This window comes from Cyprinus carpio, chromosome A7, assembly GCF_018340385.1.
Source record: "Cyprinus carpio isolate SPL01 chromosome A7, ASM1834038v1, whole genome shotgun sequence".
In the NCBI taxonomy this organism is placed as follows: domain Eukaryota; kingdom Metazoa; phylum Chordata; class Actinopteri; order Cypriniformes; family Cyprinidae; genus Cyprinus; species Cyprinus carpio.
The window spans coordinates 10,379,450-10,406,252 of NC_056578.1; the positions used below are offsets into that span (position 1 = coordinate 10,379,450).

The 26,803-nt window shown below is 35.1% G+C and overlaps 3 protein-coding genes across 5 annotated transcripts in view; all 3 read left to right on the plus strand.

The window, feature by feature from the left end:
- Positions 1–18,238: 18,238 nt before the first annotated feature.
- LOC122145769 (zinc finger protein RFP-like) lies at positions 18,239–19,772 on the plus strand. Its single transcript, XM_042761340.1, is given in 4 exon segments — positions 18,239–18,427; positions 18,511–18,643; positions 18,971–18,997; positions 19,118–19,772. Coding segments are annotated over 4 exon segments (831 nt in total). The 5' UTR covers positions 18,239–18,283; the 3' UTR covers positions 19,645–19,772.
- Positions 19,773–20,562: 790 nt separating this feature from the next.
- Positions 20,563–23,388, plus strand: LOC109085358 (oxidoreductase HTATIP2-like). 2 transcript variants are annotated; one of them, XM_019099920.2, is made up of 6 exons: positions 20,563–20,695; positions 21,336–21,519; positions 21,925–22,032; positions 22,438–22,575; positions 22,709–22,770; positions 22,934–23,388. In XM_019099920.2, exons 2-6 carry the CDS (start codon positions 21,337–21,339, stop codon positions 23,148–23,150), a joined length of 708 nt encoding a protein of 235 aa, XP_018955465.1. In that variant the 5' UTR covers positions 20,563–20,695; position 21,336; the 3' UTR covers positions 23,151–23,388. The 2 variants fall into 2 exon arrangements, with proteins under 2 accessions (XP_018955465.1, XP_018955464.1); XM_019099919.2 differs by having other exon boundaries at positions 20,588–20,786.
- Positions 23,389–24,030: 642 nt separating this feature from the next.
- LOC109085353 (protein arginine N-methyltransferase 3) overlaps positions 24,031–26,803 on the plus strand; it is a 45,851-nt gene continuing 43,078 nt past the window's right edge. The window contains exons 1-6 of one of the 2 annotated variants that reach the window (XM_042759568.1): positions 24,031–24,061; positions 24,286–24,388; positions 25,373–25,455; positions 25,541–25,590; positions 25,679–25,784; positions 26,455–26,611. In XM_042759568.1, the coding sequence (XP_042615502.1) occupies positions 24,046–24,061; positions 24,286–24,388; positions 25,373–25,455; positions 25,541–25,590; positions 25,679–25,784; positions 26,455–26,611 (515 nt within the window). In that variant the 5' untranslated portion in view covers positions 24,031–24,045. Of the gene's footprint in view, positions 24,062–24,145; positions 24,201–24,285; positions 24,389–25,372; positions 25,456–25,540; positions 25,591–25,678; positions 25,785–26,454; positions 26,612–26,803 lie in introns of those variants that run through there. The other variant, XM_042759567.1, reaches the window with a different exon arrangement.

Genomic DNA, 26,803 nt, shown 5'->3' on the forward strand with positions numbered 1-26,803 from the left:
AGAATGATTTCTGAAGGATCATGTGACACTGAAGACTGGAGTAATGATGCTGAAAATTCAGCTTTGCATCACAGGAGTAAATTAAATTTTAAAATATAATAACATAGTGAACATTTGTTTTAAATTGTAATAATATTTCATCATATTACTGTTTTCCTATATTTTTGATCAAATAAATGCAGCTTTGGAGAACATAAGAGACTTCTTTTAAAATGAAATAAAATATCTCACCGACCCCAAACTTTTTGAGGGTAGTTTATGTCCTCTTCTCTTTCAAAAATTGATTGATTGCTCAGCAGATAACAGCTCCTCAACAAGCTGCATGATTTATTCATGCCTGTTACATGAATGGTACAAGTTTCACACAAATCTCAGATTCTGCAATAAGTTCGACAAACTGCTTTTAGACCTATTGTCCAATTTTCTGCATGTTAAATTACTCAGTTGCACAGTTTTCACAGTTAATGCTTGTGCGTTTTGAGTATGCTTTAATGTCTGAATGATAGTGAAAGATGTTATTATTATATCGTTTCATAAACATAAGCTCTCCAATAGAGTGCTCAACATACAACTGTGCATCTGTTTCTTGATTATGTTTTCTTTCATGTGTGCAAACATGAGGCATCCCATGAAATTCATCTTTGAAAAATTATTCAGAGGACAGCGTGAGAGAAAGTTAAATACACCTGTGCATATGGCTTGATTCCTCTTAGTTGTGTTACATCTGGTGTTGAGACGGAACCAGTTTAACTGTGTCAAAGCAAGCGAATCATAACACACACAGACACACACACACACACACACACAAGCATTTATATTTGGCATTTTTCTTTGAAGCATTAGTGACAAGTCATGATTTGTAATCATTGTTTGTTTCATTTGGTGAGGGGCTGTATTTCTCTTTCCCTCTCTTTCTCTTTCTCTTTTTTCCACACACTCACTTGCTCAGCTGTCGCATGAGAGGAACGTAAAGGGGGGAAAGACGTAGCTTCTCTCCCTTTGAGTCGGGTCACCGAAAAGAGTCACTGAGACAAGAGCGAAAGAAAGAAATGTGCGATTTAAAAGAGATTTAGAATTTAAAAGAAACTGTTGAAAAGTGTGTGTGTGAGGGGAGGGGGCCGAATTATCATTTATATATCGCCTCAAGAAGCAGATAGTTATAATCTTATCAAATATTTATAATCTCAAATTCATGGTTTGTGATCTGAAGATCTCAGAGTTCACAGTTCTGGTTCATTGAACAAAACTTATTTATATGCATTTATGTGCATTTCCCCCCAAACTGATATATAGATTTTATCATGCCAGAAGAATTAAGTAGATTGTAAAATGTAAAAAAGTGGCAGTTTTTATTTATTTATTTATTTATTTTTTACCTTAAAGAGGTTAACCTGAACCTTAACAATTACTTTTGTTGATGTAAACTAATACAGTGTTATTGATTAAAACACATAATTGATTTTGAATAAAACCAGTTTAGATACAACATTTTTGTTACCTGACCATCTTTGTTTATATATTTATTGATTGACTGATTTACTTATTTACTTGAATGAATGATTTCACTAAACTGTTTTATCAAAAACAACCTAAAATGTTTTTTAATGTGACAAAAGCTGGTTTTATTCCTATCAGAATTAGCATTTAATATGAATGAATCAATCTGAATCCATTGCATTTTAATACAATTATTTTTAAGAGCCAGATCAGGTAGAAAATTGTAAACAGCTAGCTCTCAGTATGTACTTTTACAGTCTAGTCTCCTTAGTCTCTTCTCCATATGTCGTGTCCCCTGTTATTGGGACGAATGGACATCTTGCCACCAAGCTGGTTCTTAATTCTCCATGTCAAATACAATGGCAGCAATTATATGCTAATCAGTGCTGGCCTGCCGTAGCCCTCTCGCTGCAATGTGCCTCTCTGTGTGTCTGAGCTGGTACCCGTGAGCGTGTTTAGTCACGGCCTATTACAGCACCATTACCACGGTCACGCTTTAAATCAGGCTTTCTCCACGCAGACGCTAGCGCTTTCAGCCTCTGTGTTCAAAATCATATTAATGATAATGATATGTAGTAATGATAGGTAATAGTCATCATTAGGACGATAGTGAATGTAATTGTATGTAATGAATATGATGTTTCCAAAAACTGTTTTGGCTTTTTTGCCATTCTGAATCTGTTTTTTCATGTAATGTTGCATGCACACAGATTGATAGCTTAGCACATCAAAAAGATGTGCATTGATGTTTCACATTTAGTTTCTAAAATATTCTATATTTTTGTAAAAACGAATTGAATGGCTTTAAATTTTTTAATATCCTTGTATTTGAGATGTACTTAACTAAGCACACGGCTGTGTTTTGGGATGTGAGGTAAATGCATATTTTTATTTTTTATCTAAATTGGCAACAATAACACATTGTCACTGGGACATATATACCGTAAACTTTGCATGACTTTAGAATAGAGTAGACTATTAAAATACTGAGAACTGAGTTCATTTAGAAGAAAACATATATAATTGCAATAGAATTCATTACTTAACATGCTTTTAAAAAATGGACATTGATGTTTGAAATAACATTTCAGTAGTGTATATTTACTTTATTTGATATGTTCTGTACATCAAGGTTATTATATGTAACCTAACCTAAAACTAAAATAATAAAAAAAAAAAAAAAACACATATTCGCTACTTTAAATAAAATAAATTAAAAAAACTGAAATAAAAAAAAAAAATTTCAGCTAGTTGAAAAAGTAGTTTTTCATTTTCATTTCGAAATAGAAGATTAAAATAGAAAGACTGAAATAGTATTTTTTTTTTTTTTTTTTTTTTTTTTAGAAATCTTTGTTATATTCATTTTTTGTTTTAGGTTTGAAAAAAATTTTTAGAGTGTAGAAGTAGACCAACAAGTGACTGAATAATATAATGCCTTTAAGGTGACATTTGGTTACCAAAAACAAAACAACAAAAAAAAAACTGTGATTTGTGTCCATGATAATACAAATCCTTCCCAGAAAGTGCCCCCTGTTTAAACCACCAAGAGGGTTTTGCTGAAAACTGTATGTTTTATCAGTCTTTCTAATTTTGATGGTAATAAGGGGAGCAAATTGCTGTTCTCACAAAATGCAGGAAAACCAAAAGTTTGCCGATTAGCATATGTGCTGCATGCTGGCATCTCCTTCGCTCTCTTCAGTCATCGAAACAGCGCAGGCTGGCCCCGCTTTTAGCCCGGCACACACCCACAAGCGCTTCAAACGCACAAAGCAGAGCCCAGGCTGAATGGTCACTTTGACAAATGAATTGTTTTAAAATGAAGCTCCCTGTCTGTCTGTTGACTGCACCTACGCCCCGATCTCCCCAGCACCCCCTGCAAAAAACTTTAACACACCCCCAGTGGCCGCACCTCCCACCCCTAAAAGCAAAGGCCCCTTTTGTTAACCTAATGTGCATTTACCAGTTGCTTTAGCTGGAGACATCTGCTGTGTGCAACCAGTCAATATTGTGAGGCCAGTTCAAAGCAGCCAGTTCATTATTCCTGTCAGCTTAACAGGCAAAAAGTGGCAGACTGCGGGAGTGCTGGAGCACAATGCCAGGCACAATGAAGGGCTCATTACGCCATGATTTATCAGGACAAGATGCCCGTTTTCACCTCGGGTCGGCACCGGTCTTTAGGTCTGCCCCTTTCCGCATCGCCACCCCTCACAGTGAGATCTTCAGAGAGAGATGATATTGTAAAAGGTCACACTGACGTGGAAAGCACAGTGGCTATGGTGAAGTGTGTCCGCCGAGGGTGGCAGCTCGGTTGGAGGCAATGTCACTCTTCAAGGCTTTTATATCAGGCCTGTGATTTTAAAAGACTTTTTATGACATCTTTGTATACGACTGGTCTGGTTCTTATAAGCATTAGCTGCACATGTTTGTCTTATGAACTCAGACTGTTTACTTTTGTTTTGTAAAGTAGCCAACAAACTTTTCTCTTTTACAGGTAACTTAAATGATGTGGTAACATCTAAATAAACTGGTTTGGATATAGTCAGAAATAATTTATTGTGACTGATTCAACATTTTTAAGGCTCAGATTGGGCAAAAATATATTTTTTTTTTACTTTTGTTTCGTAAAGATTTGTCTGTGTTGCTAAACTTGCAACAACCTTTTGACAAAAGGGTTAAATTACATTTTCTAAGGTCTTTAAATGATCAGCATGATCAAAACGTTGTTGAAAAACAGGTTGTACGTCTTTTACATGCCTTTTTTCATCTGATTGATAGTTTATACTTTTTGGAAAAGTAAAATGCCTTAATTATAAAAACTGTAATTGTAAAAAAATCATATATATATATATATATATATAATTTTTTTCTACAATTACAAAACATGTTTGAGCAGTTGTAAAAAAAAGAAATGTATGATCCTATTTTTCTAAAGATAATCATATGTATATGATGATTTTAAGAGTTAATATGTCACTGGATTAAAGCAAGTCTTTGATTTTATCAGACAGGACAAAGTCAACTTCTTCTGCCTCACTATCATTTTGACTCTCTAACACATTATTTTTATGTTCATACACTGGGTTAAACCATAGAAATTGGTACTTAAAGACATGATCCACCTCTGCCCTCTATGAAAGCCAAGTATAGGTTTCATAATGCTCAGAGGAGATCATGTGAGGTGTTGAGTATGGCTCATTCATGCATATGCAGTGAGATCATAGCGGCTCTTCTCCCTTCAGCACACTGCACACATACAGAGCCTAATTGCTATTTAATGTATGGAGGAGACTAAATAGGGCAGAATAGAGAAGATTCAGTCTCAGCTCATGTGGCGTTTTGTTAAGACGCCACGGCCACACCTCTCTCTGAATGAATTTGCCTAAATCACAGCGTCTCCAGAGGCCTGCTGGATAATGTACCAGCCAAGCCTGGTAAACTGTTTTGTTAACAATGCATTATGAAGGCAAGAAAGGGAGGACTAAAAGAAAGGAGAGAGGCAAAAAAAAAAGAGGTGGACACTTCTGAATGCCAAACAGTTGGGTGGGTGTGTTGGGCCTCTCTATTCGGAAGAGCAAGAGGTGACACCCCTGTCTCATCGCTCCACTCACACACACATATACGCACGGCCCATTTGTGCCAGGCTCTGCTTAGTCACACCACCTGCTCTATCCATTTTTCGAATACACACTCGTTCACAACCACGATGGCAGCGACAGACAGTGTCCCACTCAACCACAAACCCCCACCCCGTCCGCCGGCACCCCGGCTCTCTGTCCTGTTTTTACCCATCATGCTCCTCCCCGAGCACAGGGTTCAATAGAAGATGACAGCAAAGATTGAATGGCCGTCACGGAAAAAGCAAAAAGACATAATGAAACGATCAATAACTCTGAGATCAGAGGACTGTTTAAAGTCTGTTGTGTGTGTGTTTGAGTCCTTATGGGTCATCCGTCATGGTTAGTGTTTCCTTGTCATGACAGGTTATAATAAATGCTCTTTATTTACTCAGCAGCATCTCACCTCTGCTTCAAAGGGGGATTAAATGTATCCCAATCTGACACAGAATCATATTCATTTTATGAGTGCCAGCAGAGTCTGAGGTTTATAATGACCGTGATTTTGACTTTCATTTGATTTTAATAATTTATTATAATTTTTTTTTTTTAGAAAATAATATTAAGCAAGTATGCATTAAACTAAAAAAATGTGAGAGTAAAGACTTTTACATTGTAACATAAAAACAGTATTTCAAATAAATGTTGTTCTTTGGTTTCCACAAAATTACATTTGAAAATGTAAAATAGAAAATGGTTATTTTAAATTGTAAACATAATTTATTTATTATATATAATTTAAAATTTTAAATACTGTATTTGTGATCAAATAACTACCTTGGTGAGCATAAGAGAATTCTTTTAAAAAACAAACATTTTTTTTTTTTTTTTATGGTAGTGTAAATTATACCCTGGTTTTGCTTCAGGAACCATAATTTTTATTGGTCATCAAATGGTAGCACAGTACCAAATAAAATTTTGAAATATAAAATCTATTAATATTACCTTCGACTAACAATATGCACATTTTTAACACAGTATTGGTGGAATAGGATAATGCACAATTTGTAACAGATGACAAAATTGGACGTCAACAACAAAATATACAGTATGGGAATTGTTTTTTACTTAATTTATTTTGATATCCTAACATGATTCATGATAATATGGTTAGTTGCAGTTTATTATTTACTATTATTTATTATTTATATTAGCATTTTTCACCTGCTGCTCTTGACCCTAACCATCCTGCAATCCAATTTATGGGCTGCAACCCACCATTTGAGGACCACTGTCCTAGACAGCATAGGTGGACCGGACCTGTTTTATACTCCAAACAACGTTGTTTACACTAGACACGTTTCTGGACCAACATCCCCTTCTAAACAATCTTTAAATTTTTTGATTATTTTTAAAAACCATTTGAAATGATACAGTTTGCAACAACATTTTTTTTTTCTAAATTATAAAGTACACAAGGTTTACTTGTCCTGTCAAAACTCTGGCTGATCTCTCCCAATATCAGTCCGATATCTAATTCAACAGCCACCATTTAGCGTCTCACCATGTTCCACACTTGCGCTCTCCCAGGACAGCTATCCCCAAAAGGACTCGAGCCTCTATGAGGAGAGTAAGTCTCTCTCTGATTAGCCATTAGCCCCTGCACCGGTAGGGTTTAGTGCCCCAGCAGTGCAGCTTCTGCCCCCCTCCCCCTCCCATGCCTGTCATTGTCTTTCGTCCTTTCTCTTGACTAATTGGCACAGAGGGGTATCTGACAGGGTTGCAGCCTGTGGGAATAGCCATTGATATCTGATCTGTTGCTCACTTAAAATCAAAATCAGACTAAACTGCACTGTCGGGCCTATGAGCTCCCGTGAGGATGGAGATCTTGCCAGCAGCGGCTCAAGGTTTGGGACACTGATGTTAACACTGCAGACAGCACATGAGAGATGAAAGCATGAGGACGGACCATTTTCTCAGTGTCACTTATTAGTTGGCAACATATCAATGTCCAGATGATGACTGAGTGACAAGGGAAACCTTGATCTTATCTCACCTCTAGAACACGTAAATGCTGTCATATCTTGTGTAAAAGCTTCATCATGTATTCTTACCCTACACTTATATTACATTTTTAATATTACATTTAGTAGAGAATATGTAGTACTGTTGTGGAATTTTTTTTTTTTTTTATGAAAATTTCATATGCTCACTTTAGGGTTGTTTTGTTTTTATTATGTTTTAGAGTTAATTAATATTATTTAAAATAACTTTTTTTATTTTCAGATATTTTAAAATGTAATGTATTCTTGTGATGGCAAAGCTGAATTTCCAGCATCATTACTCCAGTCTTTAGTATCACGTGAACCTTCAGAAATCAGTCTTATTTACTGATTTTATGCTCAATAAATATTTCTTATTATTATCAATGTTGACAGTTGTGCTGCTTGATATTTTTAATGAAAAAAAAAATCAGGATTTCAAGATTCTTTCTATTCTTTGACAAATAGAAAGTTCAAAACTAAGCATTTTTTTAAATACAAATAATTTGTAAGATTATCAATGTATTTACTATCACTTTTCAATTTAATCCATCCTTAACATTATTAACATTATAGCTTCAGTTATGTAGGTGTGTGTGTGTGTGTTTATTATTTCTTTTTAAGGATTAAACTCTTGCATGTACCATCTGTCAAATGTAGTAATTGTTCTAAAGTACTCCTTGTTTGTTATTTGTATTTGCTGAAATTTCTTTCATCATTTATTCATGTCGTTCCAAACCTTTATGATCTGTGGAACATAAAAAAAAAATATTTAAAAAATGCTGTTTATTTTTGTCAAAATACAAGTCAGTGAAATCCAATGTAATCTTAAAAAAAAATCAATGGTTAGTAAATACAGAACTATTTATATTCTCTGCACTCTCAGAAATAAAGGCACAAATGCTATCACTGGGGCAGTAGCTTTTCAAAATGTACACTTTGTACCTTATTTACCCCTAAAAGATGCATATTGATACCTTAAAAGTACATAATAGTACCTTTAGAAATGGTACTGCACCAAAGAAAACTTTTGTACCTTTATTTTCTGAAAGTGTGGTATATTCTGTTATTCACTCAATATAATGTCTTCAAATCAAACTTGAATAATTTCTGAACTTTCAATTTTTTATTTTTTTTTTCAAATATCATGTGGAATTTAGTGCACATCTACAACTCTGATGATAGTTTTATGGTGCTTTTTGGAGCTTGACAGACCCAGTCCCCATTTAATTTGACCATATAGCAAAGAGCATTCTTTATTCTTTGGCGATCCAAAAGAAAGCAATTTACATGTTTGAAATGACTATTTATGATTAATTAGTTGATTTTCATGACCGAACTGAGTGAACTATCATTTTAAGAACCATGTAATATTGTTGCTGTACTGATATTGATCTAGGAACAATGTAAAGGTTGCAGGATCAGTCTCAAGTAAGGGTGAACCAGGTCTTACAGATAACTGAAATCACAAAACTCTTTATGGCCATTGCACTTTTCTAATGTTATATCACGTGCATGTATTTCTTCCAATTTTTGGTAGGCTTATACAGTAAATAAGACCAAGTGGCCTCATTGTTTCCTCTAGCAGCCCAGCATCTTTCTCTTTTCATCTGAATCGTATCCATCCAAATAAAATTTGTAATAAAAGTTCTCATCCCATTCTTGCTGTGGCATCTCTCTATCATCCGTTCTGAAAAGAAACGGAGAACAGAAACCATTGTGAGACTGAACATCACAGTAGGTCGACTCCTAAGCAAACATCTCGGGCCCAACGACTTGCCCATCTTCTCCACCTCTCCAATTAGGTTCAGTCACGGGGGTGAGAGAATGTTTTAAAGCCTTCTAATCTCTAGCACACACACGGCCCTCTTACTAACATGGGCTAGAGATAATCATCGAACCACCCAGGCAGCGAGAGTGAGAGTGTGGAGGAATGAAACGAGCCCAATCCCTGCAAACCTTCCTCATCAACCAATAAATGGAGAATATGCAAATGCTGATTTGGTAGGAGGAGTACTGTAGGGTTTATAGGGATTAGCGCTTGTTCGGCTCAGCTCCCTGCAGAGCTAGCACACTAATACAGGTGTTGGTAAATTGTTGTTAGCCTCCAGCTAATTTGGTTCCTTTCACTGTGGCTTTGTGGTAGCAGCCTGGCCATTTGTAGTTGTGTTTGCTCTTTGGCAGGGAAAAATCTCAGGGCTGTGGTGGGTCTGATATGATCCTCCATTTGGTTCAGAGTCCACACTCTCGGCTACTTTGGATCATCTTAAAGCCAAAGTCTTGCTGAGAGGCCATTGCAAGACCTGTAAGATGCTGATTCCACCTTTTGTTGAATAAAATCTCGTTTCTTAAATGCTAATGCTCATGAGCTTTGTTTAGTATGAATTTTGGCAGAATATCTGACAAGTGTAAGGAATGGTGCTCACATTTCGTAAGTAAAACTGAGAAACCATTCTTGCTCAAATCAGTCATGACTGATGTGGGAAAGAGTGTAGAGGTTAGCGACTTAGTATGTTCACAAAGCTGAACCTCAGAGAACATCGGCAGTTCAAAGAAGTCATTAGGATAGTCCAGACGTGCGACAAAAGGGAGATTTGAAGTCTACAAACAGGACTGATGGACAAAACCTAAATCAAACATAGATATCCTCTAAGAAGCTTTCTCTTATTATAGTATTTCATAGAAAACAAAAGGCTCAGTGCTTACTTTTCACTTGGGAAAATCTGGGAATCTCCCAAGCCCTAAAAGGAAGATCTATCTATCTATCTATCTATCTATCTATCTATCTATCTATCTATCTATCTATCTATCTATCTATCTATCTATCTATCTATCTATCTATCTATCTATCTATCTATCTATCTATCTATCATTATTTTTAATGTATCTTAAATGGTGAGTGTTTAACCAGAGCCGATCCTAGACTTCTCGGGGCCCTACGCAAAACTGTGTCAGCCGGGGGTGGGGGGCAGGGGGTTTAGGGTGCCAGTATGGTTGTGCTGCTCTGAAACGAGGTGTGTTCAGGCGCATTGCTGACGCATTGCTATTTTGAGGTAACTAAAAAAGACTGCGCCATTTACCAACAAAAACCTGAACATAGTCAATGGTGCAGTAGTTTTTTTTTTTTGTTATTTAAAGAGCGCGTTAGTATAGGTGGGTGCACAGCGTGCGTTCATGCTTATTACACACACAGGAGCACAAAGACATGCAAAATATTACAAATTAAAGGACTGCAATGTAAAAGATTATTATTGTGTATGCTACATCAATTTAAAAATGCCTACATGTCATAATGGATAGTCATCGCATGTATCAGAATTAGGCTACCTATTTGGTCGTGCACGAGCAGCTGTTTCATCTCTGGAGACATGTTCAGTCTTTGCACTTGGAAATTCCGCCGTGTAAATAGCAAATCCGCCATGGCACGAGCAACTGGCTCTTAAAGGGAATGTGAGATGAGACTCTGATTGTAGTGGGGTATGAGTGATTATGAACGAATGAATGAAACGAATGAATCACGCTCGTGGAAAGCGGTTGAGAAACAGTGTCTCTTCTCGATACACTTTCAGCTCACTTTCACCTTTTTTTTAGTCTCGAGCAAGACTGTATGACATTCACAATACATGATTTAACAGATTTTTAACAGAAAGGCCGACAGAAATGCCAAATTCAAAAACTAAACTAAAATTAAATCGTCTTTGAGAGCAAGGGAGCCCCTGGTGTTTCGGGGGCCCTACGCAGCTTGGTTATTTTGCGTATAGGGAGGATTGGCTCTGTGATTAACAAATGGCTTATATTGGATACTGAGCATTCATTCCCTCATTACTGATTCAGTTGATGTCAATGGCATATCAGATCTCTCGATTCCGATGTCATGCATTTGCATGGTAAGCATATATATTACTACAGTATGTGTCTACATTTTGTAGAATTAGGGTTTGCTTTTGCATCTTTCCTTCAGATTCACAGCCTGAACTATTTTTTACTCATGATGTTAGGATGTGATTGATTTTTAACATTCTTTTATTTGTGTTTTATTACTTACATTCTGTTATATTTCACTATATTTTTATCTATAGTTTTTTGTTTGTTTATTTTATTTATTAATAGTGTATATAAAAATATATTATATTTTTAATTACTATTTGTGACCCTGGACCATAAAACCAGTATTAAGTCACTGGGATATATTTGTAGCAATAGCCAAAAAAACATTGTGTGGGTCAAAATTATAGATTCTTCTTTTATGCCAAAAATCATTAGGATATTAAGCAAAGATCATGCTCCATGAAGATATTCAGTAAATTTCCTACTGTAAATATATCAAAACTTAATTTTTGATTGGTAATATGCATTGCTAAGAATTCATTTGGACAACTTTAAATGCGATTTTATAGGTATTTAGATTTTTTTTTTTTTCTCATTTTTTAGATTTTTTTATAGTTGTTCAAATAGTTGTATCTCAGCCAAATATTGTCCGATCCTAACAAACCATACATTATTTATTCAGCTTTCAGTTTTGAAAAATTTACACTTAAGACTGGTTTTGTGGTCCATGGTCACATTTAAGAAATTTTTCACTCAAATTTGTAGTACTGATAATATGATAATTATTTTTGTTTATATATATAAATCTATCTATCTTAGCTATTTATATACTTTTCTCAATGCACTTTCATAAAAAAGCCCTCGCTGTGCCAGTACCTTTTCAGAAGGTATGAAAATTTAGGTATTAATACCTTTAAGGTGAAAAATATATAAGTGGTAAATAAGGGTAAAAAAGGTACAAAGATGTACCTTCTGAAAATGTACTGCCCCAGTGACAAGTTTAGTACATTTATTTATTTTATTTTTTTCTGAGAGTGTACATTTTCAACAGTGGAAAATGTGAAAACTTTCTATTAGACAAACGTTGTTCAGTACCTCCCCCATAGCAGAAAATAACTTAATGTAAATTCAATTGATGAAGCCGCCCCTACAAGAAAACTTGGCCAGCCCTTGCTGTAATACACTTCACCCCTCTCCTCCCATTGTAAGCTAACGTATCTGCCCTTAACACAGCATGCCAGACAGATGTGCTAATGCATTTCCAAGTATTAGCTGAACCTGCTGTGGCCTGGCAGGGGCCTCATCTACGCTCCCATCTCCCTCTGTGTCGAGCTGCTCTAATCTGTTTGTTCATTTAATTACGCCATTGTTTTGGATAAGTTGGCAGGAAGCCTGGTCAAAGCAGGTCTGAGACCAGCTTAGCTGATGGCATTTGGGCCACAAAGGCGAGCTGAGCTGCATTGATGCTAAGCCTGAATCAGCCACTCTGCCAGCACAGAGACTCAGTCCTAGACGAAGCTACCTGTTTAATGAGGAATGGTGAGGTTTTTTAGTTATGCAATTAACTTCACAAAAACTGTGCAAAGGAGCCAATATTTTCCCTAAACCTAAATGACGTCCACATTAAAAATGGATGAATAAGGATAAATACGGTACATGGGACATTTTACCTATATATATATATATATATATATATGTATATATGTATATACGTGTATATATATATATGTATGTATATATGTATGTATGTATGTATATATGTATGTATATATGTATATATGTATGTATATATGTATGTATGTATGTATGTATGTGTGTGTGTGTATATATGTATATATGTATATATGTATGTATATATGTATGTATGTATGTATGTATGTATGTATGTATGTATATATGTATGTATGTATGTATATATGTATATATGTATATTTTTTTTCACGCATATTGCTTGTAATATAAAATTGTAATAATGCTTGTAATATATATTATATTGAAATTATATTATATTAATTAAAAAAGGTATTAAAAACTAACTAAATTTAATTTAATGTAATTTAATTTATGAAATTTGTTTATATATATATATATATATATTTGTTTATGCATATATTCATGTAATTTATTATAATAAATTAGTTTTCAAGTTAAAGTTTTTGAATAATATAGAAATTAGCATTAATAATAGAATAAGCATTATTGCAAATTGTTTAATAGTACATAAATTGTTTCATATTTATTATAATATATTACAAGGAACTATACACTATAATATATTAGAAGCAAATAAATATTTATTTATATGTATATATTTATTTATTCCTCTTGTAATAAGAATATATGTAATAAAATATAATAAATGTATTATAACAATATAATTTATTATAATAAATTAGTTTTTAAATGAAAGTTTTTGAATAAATATACATTTAAATGACATCAGGTAAAGTGCAAAATGAATAATACAAAACACTACTCACTGCCTGTTCTATTTTACTGAATATTACTTTACTGATTATTCTCATCATGTCAAAATATGATGTAAAATACAGCATTCTGCTAAATACATACATACATACATACATACATACATAAAAATTGACAAATATATTAAAATCCTTTGCAGATCTTGGTCTGAAATGTCTCATTGGGCGTTAGGCCAGCCGCCGTTAAGATTATCTGACATGCAAATGAAAAATATAACAAGGCAAACAGTCAAGTCTAATGATGTCACTCCTGTTCAGCTCTGGGATTGTGAAGCCTGTGATTTCTGCACCTCTGGGACCACTGAAGAATTAAGCCCACATTATTGGACAGGCCTTTTTTGACAGTAACTGACAGTTGCTTTTGACTGTAAAGGGTATTGAGCTCTAATTAAGCTAATCCTCACCCGGGGATCAGCTGGGATCGCCCCGCAATCCACAGTCCCTCTGTGGCAGCTCCCCGGTTCTGTTCTTGAAACCTCCCCGTCCCTGCGCAACCACTTGCCACTTGATTCGTCCTGACGTCCCAAGCCTCCCACCTCCTCTTTGGCCCCTTGCAAGCTGCAGATCCTGCAAAGGTGCTACAAAGAGGAGCAGATTGTGCTGTCAGGCTTCATTAATGGCCATCATTAGCATCACACTCAAGAGTCAGTGGCTCTGCTGGCTAAGCCCTCTGTGTCAGTGGGCAGGTTTCTGTTGGCCAGGATATGGGGCATATTGCACTGCAGTGGAGCATTAGGCCTCCTGGCTCTGTGTATTCTGGATTAGACATCCATTTTTTATCTTAAGGATCTTAGGGTTAAAACAACCTCAGAGTCATTTGGAAGCTTTTAATACTTTTTGTGTGAAAATGCTACATTAGATATGATGAGATATTTTAAGTCTAATTTAAAGTTTTAGGGTTTTGAAACATATTAAACAAATATGTTTGTATTAATAATAACATGAATATGAAATATCTAGGACACAAATTTCTAGGTCACTATTCAGCTTTTTAAGTGATGCAGTCAATAAAGCAAAAGAGGGACCAAATAATATATATTTTTTAAAATAATTAATAAATGTTTGCATTTATACTCAGGACCATTAACTTTTAGAACCCACAGTATAACACATTTTACATACATTTAAATTACAATTTATTTAAAAAGCTAAATATTTAATTGACAACACAGCATGCCAAAATTTAACTATAGACCTACTTTTCCATTTTATTTATTTGTTTAAATTGTTCATTTATTTATTTATTTATTTGGAACACACTGTATAAAAGACATTCAAACTTTTTGTTGTGATTAAAATAAATTTTAGTTTAAATTCTAGTTTTTAAAAATGTGAAATTTGATTTCTATTTAATTTTAGTTTGTAGTTTTGTAGTTAATTTTAGAAAAATGAATTAAAAGGTCAACATCAAAACATTTAAAATCAATAAGCTTACATTTCCATTTATTAATTTACTAAGTCTTATTCATTCATTCATTCATTTACTTGTTTGTTTGTTTAACAGTCCTTCCTTCATTCATTATTCATTCATTCATTTGTTTTTGTTTAAAAGTCTTATTAATTCATTCATTATTTACTTACCTACTTAAATATTTGTAAATATGGTTGGTACTACTGACTTTATGTAACCTTTTCGAATGTGCCACCTGTAAAGAAAGTCGTCAGTCAAAAATATTAAAATGTTTAATACACTTACCTACACTTAACAGTTCCCACTAGCTAAGGTTTATCTGTAGCCTTCTGTTTCTTAGAATTATTCATTGTGAAGTGTAGTTAAAGATCTGGTTTTGCTGAGTTAGAATTACAAGTCAAATCTATGACTTCAAGAATTCAAGTCCACATATCAAGCTGTTTTGACATTTAACAGTATGCCTTTAAAAAGTGTTTTTAATGACAACCCTCCCCTGAACCTCAGCATGGCCTCAATCACATTTCCTACATACGTTCATCCGATCGAAGTCAGACCACAATGACTCAACATGTGTGTATGACAGCGGCCTACACAAAGCCATCTCTCCTCCGCAGGCTGCCACAAACCCCCACTAAGATGGGACAATAGGTGGCCCTTTTGATTCCACTCAGTGGTAATTAACAGACTATACTCGGCCGGCATCTCCAGAGCTCACCGCGGTCGCCCTGTTACCGACAGGACAGCAAGATCGAAGGCTTTTGTCTTAAGTTGCAAGGGGGATGTGGATTCCTTCATGATGCATTTTGCCATTCTTTCCTCTCCTCGACGAGATTGGTTTAAGCTCAATAATAGAAAAAGAGCAGCTTTTCAGAGGGAGGTTTAAAGTAAAAAAAACCAGCAGGGAAAATTAATTCATTGCACAGGCAGATCCAGATGCACTGAGGGTTGCTTTCTGAATAACACTTCCTTGTGCTTTACAGTCATTTAATTCTGCAAGAATAGCTAAGGAATGAACTCTGTGGCTGCATATATTAAAATATGGTTTATTAGACTTGACAAGCTTATGCAAAAACATTCTTCTGTCTTTAAGAAAGAGCTATTTTCTGTTTCCCTAATTATTTTAAAGAAGGAATAATGAAAGCTGATATCAATAGCCTTCTATAAATCTCCACTGCATTTGTTCAGTAACATCTGAAAGAGGATTGTCAGCTGACATATGAGTCTATTCATAGCGGTTTGAACAAGAGGTGGAATTTAAACAGTTGGACAATAAAATCTGCTTTAAAGGATCGGAGCATATGGTGTGGCCTCATCAGCTGTAGAGGAAAATGGTTTCATTCACAATTTTGATATGTTTAATGATACAGTATGGTGCAGGTTTGCTCCATTTGAACACTTGAAGACTCTCTAGTGATCTTATAAAATGTGTTCATGTGTGAATTGCACTTTCTGGTATGAAAGCGTTTCCATGGCTTTACTGAAATGAAGCACAAACAAAACAATAAACAGAAGGAGGTAACATTACTGGATGTATTTCACCATCAAAACCACTGGAGCATCTTCAAAACCGAGTTCAGAGACAGTGATCTTGGATTTATACTGGCACCTACTGGTGAGGAAAGGGCATCACATAGAAGTGCTTTTATTTACAGATGCCATTGTAGAAAGGGCCTATTTGCAGCATTAATTCCTTTATTTCAAAAACATAAATGGCTGGTCATATGATCTCAAAATGTTGGCCGGCCAGCATGAGGCAACACTTCATGTGGAGCTAAACTAATTCGTTAATCTACGCCAGTAATATGACAACTTATTTTATTTTTTTTTTTCAGAAAGGAGAAAATATAGGAGGACTGAGAGTTTTCAGTGAAAGTGAAACTAAACTGATACAACAACCTGGAGGGTCTTTTGAAACACGATGATTTTGGACAGTAAAAGTGAGCACAGCTGATAGTCCCTGACAGGTACGTGATGAAAACAGAGTTTCATTAAACATGTCTGACTGATATAGCTTTTTAAACATTATACAAAAGCATACCACAAGGCATACAAAGAAATCCGGCACTTCAGATTATGAGAACTCTAAAGCAAGAAGTGATCCGGATAAGTCAGACCTGTTAGTCTGCGAACTCTTCAACTAAATGCTGAAAATACAATTGCACTGATTTGACTGAACAATTTGAGGCCTTTAATAAACCAAATACTTTACATTTGATGCAATACAATGCAGAAATCTTAAGTTTCTGTAAGTTTCATGCTGGGAAATGAGATATGTGCTGTGACTTTTTTTTTTTTTTTTTAGAAAGAGTAGAGCAATGGCAGGGTATTTACCAACACCACCAAAACCAGGAAAGACCAAGAGATGGAGTCTGGATGAGACTCCAAGTCTGTAACCCATAGAATGAATTAGTGAATTAACAAATGCTTACAGTGAGTAATAATAGTTTTTCTTCCCCCTCTGCTGTATAACTCAATCAAGCTAGATTGTGTTGTTTTACAGTATTTTTTACTACATTAACTACATACACAACATCTTGGAAATCATGTATGAGACGCTTGAACCGTCAGTGAGTCGAAAGGCCATCTAGCCCATGTTTGTATAAAAAAACTATCAAAAAGCACAGAAATGTTCCACGACAAAATATAAACCATAATGACTCAGGGTGCTTAGAATATGATAGAACTGTGATATAAAACTAATTTACTCTAATACTAATCTAATCTTTCTTTCTTAATAACATTACTTGTATATTCAGTATTATAACAAATATATATTTAGTTATATAATCTGCATTCCAGCTGAAGTTCTCTGTGATGCCTGTGAAGAAACAAAGCTGAAAGCCCTGAAGTCCTATCTGGTGTGTCAGACCTCTTACTGTCAAACTCACCTGGATCTTCATCAGAAACTGCATTTAAACAAACACAAACTGATGGACCCTGTGGAGAATATAACAGACTATATATGCCAGAAACACGAGAACCTGGAGCTGTTCTGTAGAGATGATTAGACGTATGTGTGTGTGTTTTGCACTGATGGAGACCACAAGACTCACAACACTGTTCATCTAGAGGAGGAGAGTAAAGAGAAGAAGGCATGAGTTGCTAACAACATTAAAAATACTTTAATAATCTGATTTAAAATATCTAGCAAGTAATTAAATGTGTCTGTGTGTTCCTGTTTGTCTGTAGACTCATATGATGAAGACCCAAAAAGATGTGCAGCAGATGATCCAGGACAGAATCAAGAAGATTCAAGACATCAGACACTCAGCAGAACTCAGAAAAGTGAGAGGATGTTGATTATATTTAATGGGTAATGTTTAGATTTGCCTTTAAAAAAAATCTGATTATTTAAAATAAAACTATATTTTGCAGAAAAGCACTGAGCAGGAGAAAGCAGCCAGTGTTGAGCTCTTCAGTGATCTGATTTGCTCCATTTAGAGATGTCAGGCTGAGCTGCTGGAGATGATGGAGGAGAAGCAGAAAGCAGCAGAGAAACAGGAGGAAAAACTTATTCAAGAGCTGCAGCAGGAACTCACTGAGCTCAAGATGAGAAACACTGAGCTGGATCATCTCTTAAACACTGATGATCAGCTCCAGCTCCTACAGGTCAGTGTCTCTCTGTCTGCTCACATTACAGGACAACACTCACACTCCTCGTGCTGAGGGATTTCTCCTCTCTCCTGCTGTAGATCGATCCATCCCTGTACAGTCCTCCACACACCAGGAACTGGCCTGAGATCAGTATGAAGACTGATGTGAGTGTGGAGGCTCTGAGGAGAGCTCTGACTCAACTGCAGCTAGACCAGAAACTCAATGAATCTGGTAGGTCAATATAAATACAGAACACAAAATTTATTTTGACAGCAGTCATGCTTTATCTAGCGAATTTTCAGCAGCTATTACTCCAGTCTTCAGAGAAACATGATCCTTAATAATACATTGTATAATATAATATCTCATCATTCTTATCTGCTGTTTTGGTGCTCAAGAAACATTTCTAATCATCAATGTTAAAATCAGTTTTCCTCAGTATTTTTACATTTTTTCCTTGCTAAATAAAAGTATTAATGACTTATATGACAACAAAAAGGCATCTTGAATGTGGTTTGTCCACACCTGTTGATGTTTTATTATTATTTGCCTCCACAGTGTTGAGAGTGATGCAGCATTATACAGGTAAAATTCAGAGATGACAGCTGACCATATAATCACTTGTACCAACTAGTTTTTGTTAAACATTTAACACATCTAAATCTTTGTACTGTCAAGATTCATATGCTCTGATCTCTCTCTCAGTGGATGTGACTCTGGATCCTTATACAGCTCATCCATATCTCATCCTATCTGATGATGGGAAACAAGTGACACATGGAGACATCAAACAGAAGCTCCCAAACAACCCGGAGAGGTTTGATTACTATCCTGGTGTCCTGGGAAAAGAGGGATTCTCCTCAGGGAGATTTTATTTCGAGGTTCAAGTGTAGGGAAAGACTGACTGGAATTTAGGAGTGGCCAGAGAATCTATTAACAGGAAGGGACTGATCACAATGTGTCCTCAGAATGGACTCTGGGCTGTGGCACTGAGGAATGGGAATGAATATTGGGCTTGTGCTGGTCCATCTGTCTGTCTGTCTCTGAGAGTGAAGCCGCAGAACGTGGGGGTGTTTGTGGATTATGAGGAGGGTCTGGTCTCCTTCTCCTCTCAGATCTGCTCTTTCACTGGTCAGTCTTTCACTGAGAAACTCTACCTATATTTTTGTCTATTTAGTAAAGGGGATAAAGATCAAAACTCTCCACCCGTAATCATCTCACCTGTTATCTAAACTTAATGAACATGGAGTTTTACATTTCATGAAGAAGCCATTGTGTTGATGATATTCTTGTGCCTAGAAATTATAAGGTTATGTATCACATGATTGTGTACTATTGTTGTCCATGCTGTCACACAAAGTAAATTTTATTTGTTTTTGTTTTTTTCAAATGTTTTTTAAAGCAGCTTTACAGAAAGTCATGATGCTAACGTTTATTATATCTTAATATTTTTTATGCCTTATAGTTGTAATTAGCAGATTAGAGCTGGGGGGCAATAGTTTACATGGTCAGTATTGTTGTAGTTGATAATATATTACTTTACATTCTTAAAAACTAAAACCTGTTTACAGAAGTAAGAGCATTAATATAAATTATTCATGCAATTATTTGCATAACTGGATCAGTGAAATAATTGCATAAAGTGTCCTCCAGGAATATTGTCACCTTTGATATACAGGACAAAACTGTGACAAAAACGGCTTTATTGTTTATCCTCTTGCTGTTTTATTCAAAAAATGATATGTGGTTAAGAAATGTATTGATTCATCAATATTTTGTTCTTTTTTTCTGAATTTCACAAGTTTAACGTTTACTATATCAAACCATGCCATTTAACTACAGATTGTAAGAGTGTAAGGTGACCAGTGGTGAGGTAAGGTGAACCAGTGGTTAAGTATAGCCACATATCTATGCAATTATGCATAGAGAAACTCGAAAGAATAAGCTCAGAGTAAGAAAACAGACACAAACCTGCACCACCACCACATTAGCAGCTCTCCGGGCACAGCTTTGTTTTGACCGGTGTTCATTTGCTCTGCCACAGTACTTTAGTATCGTGATTTTCAACTTCTGAAGTATTCAAGTGCCAGTAAAACCAAATGCAATCGTGCTCGTGCATATGATTTTCCAAACAGCTGTAAAGTTCGCTGCAGTGTGTGTAGGCGTTCCGCGCAAGCGCAGTGTGAAACACCGGACGCTATAACAGGAAGAAGCTCCAGCGTATCAACTACCAAAGTCGTCTGTTTATCGAGCTTGGCATGAATATATTTGAGAGTAACTGGGGTAAAACCTTAAGCTTCTTCACTGTTTTTGTTGTGGCGCTCGCCGCTGTTTTTTACTATCTTGAGAATTCAGAGATTGACGAGATCCCGAGGTGAAGTATACGGACCACTATACGTTCACTTTATTACTATCCTACTATGCAATATTGTTGCTTTGTCCTGCTTGTGCTGACAGTATTTATTTTTTCTGCAGTACGTGATCTTTTTGATTCTTGCTCACAGTATGAACGGCCACACCTCATAAGAAAGGCAATTTTCCCTCTTGATTGTATTTAGATAAATAACATTATCAGATAGAGAAAAAAATAAATAAATACAGAAAGCATTAACAGGTTAGACCATTTGAAATAAAGAACAAAATAAAAAAGAACATAAAAATAATGGGAAAAAAATGCACGCATGATGAAATATGCTGTCAAGTGGACGTGACTGGATGTAATTAATAATTCAATTCAGTAAAGTTGCTATTAATATTTCTCAGCAGCACCCTTGGTGGAACCGACTGTATTGTCACGTGATACTTGATACTTTTCTCAGCATTACAGTTTATCACAGTAGGCTACACCTGTGCAAATTCTGCACTGTCATGGTGTTGTTGCGAGATTCAAACAGTTCCGCACGCAATCATTTTTTCGTTACAGAATGGATCTGAACGCGATGGAGGAGAATTACCGGCAGAAGAACAGAACGTGCTTCATTCTCGGCGCTTCAGGTGAGACTGGAAAGGCGCTACTGAAAGAGATAGTGGAGCGCAACATCTTCTCCAACATCACTCTCATTGGACGAAGGCAGTTAACCTTCGAGGATAAAGCTTATGAAAATCTGGTAATGTGTCAAATGTAATGTCACTGTAGTACATGTGTTTGGACACTTAAATGGATAGTTCACCCAAAAATTAAAATTCAGTCATCATTTACGCACCCTGAAGTTGTCTCAAACCTGTATGCATTTCTTTTTTTCTGCTAAGAAAAAAAAAAATCCACGAAAGAAGATACTTTCAAGAATTTTGGTAGCCAAAGAGTTGACCCTAGCTATTGACAGACTGAATTTTCATTTTTAGGTGAACTATCCCTTTAAAGAAAGACAGCACAAGCAGTAACTGGTTCCTATAAATCAAAATCTAGCATTTTGTCGTTTAATGCAATTCAACTTAAACTTTTTTTTTTTTGAATGATATCAAGGATTTTATTTTTTATTCTGACTGTTTATTGTCCCTCTTGTTCTCTTCAGGTGCAAAAGGTGGTTGATTTTGAGAAGCTTGATGAGTATGCCGAGGCTTTTCAGGGCCATGATGTTGGATACTGCTGTCTAGGAACAACCAAAGCCAAAGCAGGAGCTGTATGTTCAGACTGAGCGTTCATTTTGTGGACTATATAAATGCATGAAGGATATTCTCCTGATCCTTAGTGAGGAGTTTAAGCTATGGATAAATTCAATTATAGTCTGTATTCATTTTTTTAACTCAATGCATTTATAAATGTAAGAAAATATTTGTATTATATTATTTGTATAATAAAAAAACTGTTTTTCATGATGAGACATAAAATAAATGCTAACTAAAACTCTAATTGGCAATGGAAGTAAAGAACACTAGCAGCTGATGAACAAGACTATTTAAAAAGAAAATCACTTTATGATGCCTTTGTGGAGAACACTTTGTGCACGTTTACATTTCATGTTTATTTCCTTTTAATTGCATACTAAAACACAGCTTTCTGTGCATGCATTTTGTTTGGGCTACAGGAAGGGTTTGTGCGGGTGGATCACGACTACGTACTCAAGTCTGCAGAACTTGCCAAAGCAGGAGGTTGCTCACATTTTCATCTCGAATCCTCCAAAGGTGCAGACAAAACCAGCAGCTTTCTCTATCTGAAAACAAAGGTATTATTAAACCCGTGCATAGATTTGTTAAAATTACATCACTTACTGGATTAACAGTGCATGGAAGGACAAGCTTGTATTTTGATGTCATTCAAGCCAATCCTTGTCCATTCCAACATTGCTGTATTCACAGGGACAGGTTGAAGCAGAAATTGAAGATCTAGGGTTTGAGCGTTTCTCCATTTATCGACCAGCGTGAGTCCTATTGCTTTATTTTTCTTAAATAAAATCTGTTGCATTTTCTCTGAAGTATAGTTTGAGGTCATACATCTTTGTGTATGTTGTGCATGTCTGTCTTTTCAGTTATTTCTAAATCATCATTTGTTCTGTAGTTCATACGTGATTGTTTTCTTTCTAGGGTGCTGTTAGTGGACAGAGAGGAGAGCAGGCCAGCTGAGTGGGTGGCCCGGAAATTTCTTTGTGCATTCTCCTCTGTTTTTCCTACAATGTCTATTCCCATCACAGCAGTGGCCAGAGCTATGGTTGTCAACACGCTGAAAGATGGAGAGCAGAAAGTGGAAATCCTCGAAAACAAGGCCATATACAATCTTGGGGAAATTGGAGACAAAGAATAAAAAAAAAATACTTTTATTCTCACACTTCTATAATTAAGTGCAATCCTGGCATGATTCTTCAGCAAGATAAGCCAAAATATTGTTTTACTGGCATTGAATTATTATCATATTAAGCATTTTAAAAGCATATTCGAAATATAGTACTGCTTTACACTAATTTAAGGGTGATATGTACTGTGTTTCTGTATGCTTGATTTTGGATTCTGGTGCTTTTTTTGTTATGTCATTTTATATTGCTCACGAAAAAAATTAATTATATCCATACTTGAACACAACTATTGTGTGTACATAATTATATCATTTTATGTGTAATGTCTGAAAGTGGGTTAAAACACATCATAACACAGAAACTGTTAAGCAGCTATACTGTTCATCTGCATTCAGACTATTAATTTTTAAACTTGGCAGCTGATATTTTATGTTAGCATCCAACTTTATGATTCCGTAATTCTTTTAACAAGCATTGAAAGAGTTCACATGTGTGCTTGTCTAACTTATCCATAAAAAAATAAATAAATGAAATTAGAGAAATTCCACACAAAAACTGACAATACTACTTTACACACTAGCCATACAATATAAATATAGTATTATTGTAAGCCTTACAATAGCTATACAATATCAAGTGAGTCCAAAGTTTTGACTGTAGGTAGTGTTATTGTAAAACTACAAAACGTAAAGAAAGATAATGACTTTTTGATGTTTTGTTACTAACAAAGATACACAGACACAAATATATACAAAGGATACAGAAAGATATTAGATATTTGACAGCCTAAAAGGCTTACACTTTCTGCGATTAATAAAGAAACAGCGACCTCAGATGGCGACAGAGGGGAATTACACCAAATAAGAATGACCCGGATGAGAAAACTGCAACTCAAGAGACTACAACATGGCAGCGTACAGAGGTACACGTGAATGAATGGAATGTGATGTACATGTTTGCTTTAACTCGTTTAAACTGCGTAATGTAACGATTTGAATAGTGCATCTTAATCTTAGAGGAAATGTACTGCAGTTCGGCATTTTCAAATGGAGTAATTAACGGTGAACTCCTGTACAGTAGTTCTCACCGGTTGTTTGGAAGGTGTTCTATTTGTTATGGCTTATGCAACTGTATCTTGTGATGCAGATGATGATGTGCCCGAGCTGTCCGACAGTGATGAAGAACAATGGCAGTCAATGGAGGAGGGATCTGAAAGCGTAACAGTCCTGTGTTTACTCTGTGACAGCAGGTAACATTCAGTGGAAACCATTCATGATGATGCTTCCAGAAAGAAAACTGAAAGACTGGAGACAGTTTTGTGGATTGCGATCTGTTTGTTTCAAACGTTTTATGGCCAGAAACCTCCAAATATGATAATACACAGATCTATATGTTAGCCCTTTATACTGTGTGAGAAAATGTAGCATGTTATTTCCAGATGTAAATAATTTGCTTTTATATAACCAGAAGAAATGATTAAATTGTCTTAGATATTATCTTATTATCTTTTTATCAACCCACTATTAGTGTAATGTTAGATGTATAAACCAAAAGAGAAACATTTTAACATTTCAGTTCAATTTAGATTAAATGTGACAATAGTGAGGAGAAACACAAAAAATACAAACTCCTTTTAAAAAAAAACTAACTCTTTTACAAATACAAACTCTTTTTAAACTCATGGATGTCAGGAGGATGCACATGTGAACCAATTTTATTTCAGTTTGGTTTATATACTGTCATGTTTCGGATTAGTTTTTTTTTTTTTTTTTTTTTTGTAGTTTTCAATATAAGTTTTGTTTAATATTTTGTTTTCTTTATACTATTAGTGCTTTTTTCCTTCTTGAATATTTCTTTTAGGTTGAATATATTTTTATTTCAGTTTTAGTTTAGATTTAGTTTTAATTTCAGTGCTTCTAATTTTAGTTTGGTTAAGTATTTAGTTAAGTATTTTATTTCAGTTTTATTTCTATTGACATACATGTTTTAATAATTTTTATAAACATGAACTATTGTAAATGTTTAGTTTGCAATAATAACCTGAACGCTTTGAATATTTATATTCTGAATATTTATTTAAAAGTAGCATAACTGTTTAAGGCTTTAGTGTTTTTTTTTTTTGTGTGTGTGTGTGTGTGTGTGTGTGTGTGTGTGTGTGTGTGTTTAACAGTTCAAGACATTCACTACTAAAGATGGGCCTATGATTTGTTTTGTTGTGTCTCACTTTAAACAGGACTTTCACCTCTGTGTCTGAGACAGTACAGCACTGTAAGAAAGATCATGGTGTGGATATTCCAGGTCTTGTCCAGAAACACAGTAAGTTTTACAAACCAAGGACTGCTCAGTGTGCTGAATGATGCCTGATGTCTCTAAATATAAATCTGGTTTAATTCCTCACTAGGGCTTGATGACTATGGCTACATAAAGATGATAAACTACATTAGAACTACAGTAAGTATCTTTTAACACACGCACTTCAAGTGTATATTTGTGATAAGATGACTTGACGCCTGAAGACTAAGCTGTGTGTGTTTTGTAGAAATGTTCTGCAGAGAGTTTGGAGCTTGCTTCAAATGGTCCATTGCCATGGGACAGTGATCAATATATGAAACCAGCTTTACCAGATGACCCATTACTGCAGATAGGTATGAGAATTATGCTTTTTTTCTTATTTATTGTGACAACTTTTTTCTATTTTAATATATTTTAAAATGTAATATATCGTTTTTTTTTATTTATTTATTTTATTTTATATATATCTTTATTTGTATTTTCTGTAGATGTGTGATATTTTTGTTTTTATTTTTTGACGATATAAAGATTCACACAGCCAAGATTTGCTATATAGTATATATTGTATTGCTTTACATATGCAGGTAAAATAGGATGTACTATATAACCATCTTTCAGTATATTCCTGAGTGATAATATAGTTTTCTATATTAATATACCAGCCATTACTTAAGTCTTCAGAGTCACATGATCCTTCAGAAATCATTCTGATTTGAGTTGCTGCTTAAGAAACATTTCTTGTTATGATCAATTTTGTGCTGCTTAAGTGTTTTGTGAAATCTTTTAGGATTCTTTGATGAAAAGAAAGTTCACAAGAACAGGATTTATTTGAAATCAAAATCTTTTGTAACATTTTAAATGTCTTTACTGTCACTTTTCATGAATTTAATGCATTCTTTGTGAGAAAAAAAATCTTACTAACTTAAGAACTTTTGAATTGTAGGGTATGGTAACATATGTGTAAATGGGAATCTTTCGTATGTGTTTGAAACACATTTGTGCTACTGGCTTACATTTTGTCAGACGTTGAAGAGTTGATTGAAGACGCAGATGTGACGATGAGTCCCGCGGCTGGTGATCAGGTGCCTCTTCTGCTTCAGAGAGCCAGACAGGCTGAAGACAGAGCTCAGAGAGCTGAAGAAGCCCTGGCCCGGGCCATGGACGATCTGCACAAGCTCAAGTCAGTATAACATCAGCCTCACTCTTCATATGCACTGAATCACTGTGATTCAGATTTCAGATTTCAGTGCTTTTTCTCAAAGTATGAGCAAATAAGTGTTATTTGACAAATAATATTTATGCAACTGTAGTCTCTTTTGTTCAATTGCTCATCTTTAGTTCGATCGCTTATGCAATAGTTATTTATTTTTTA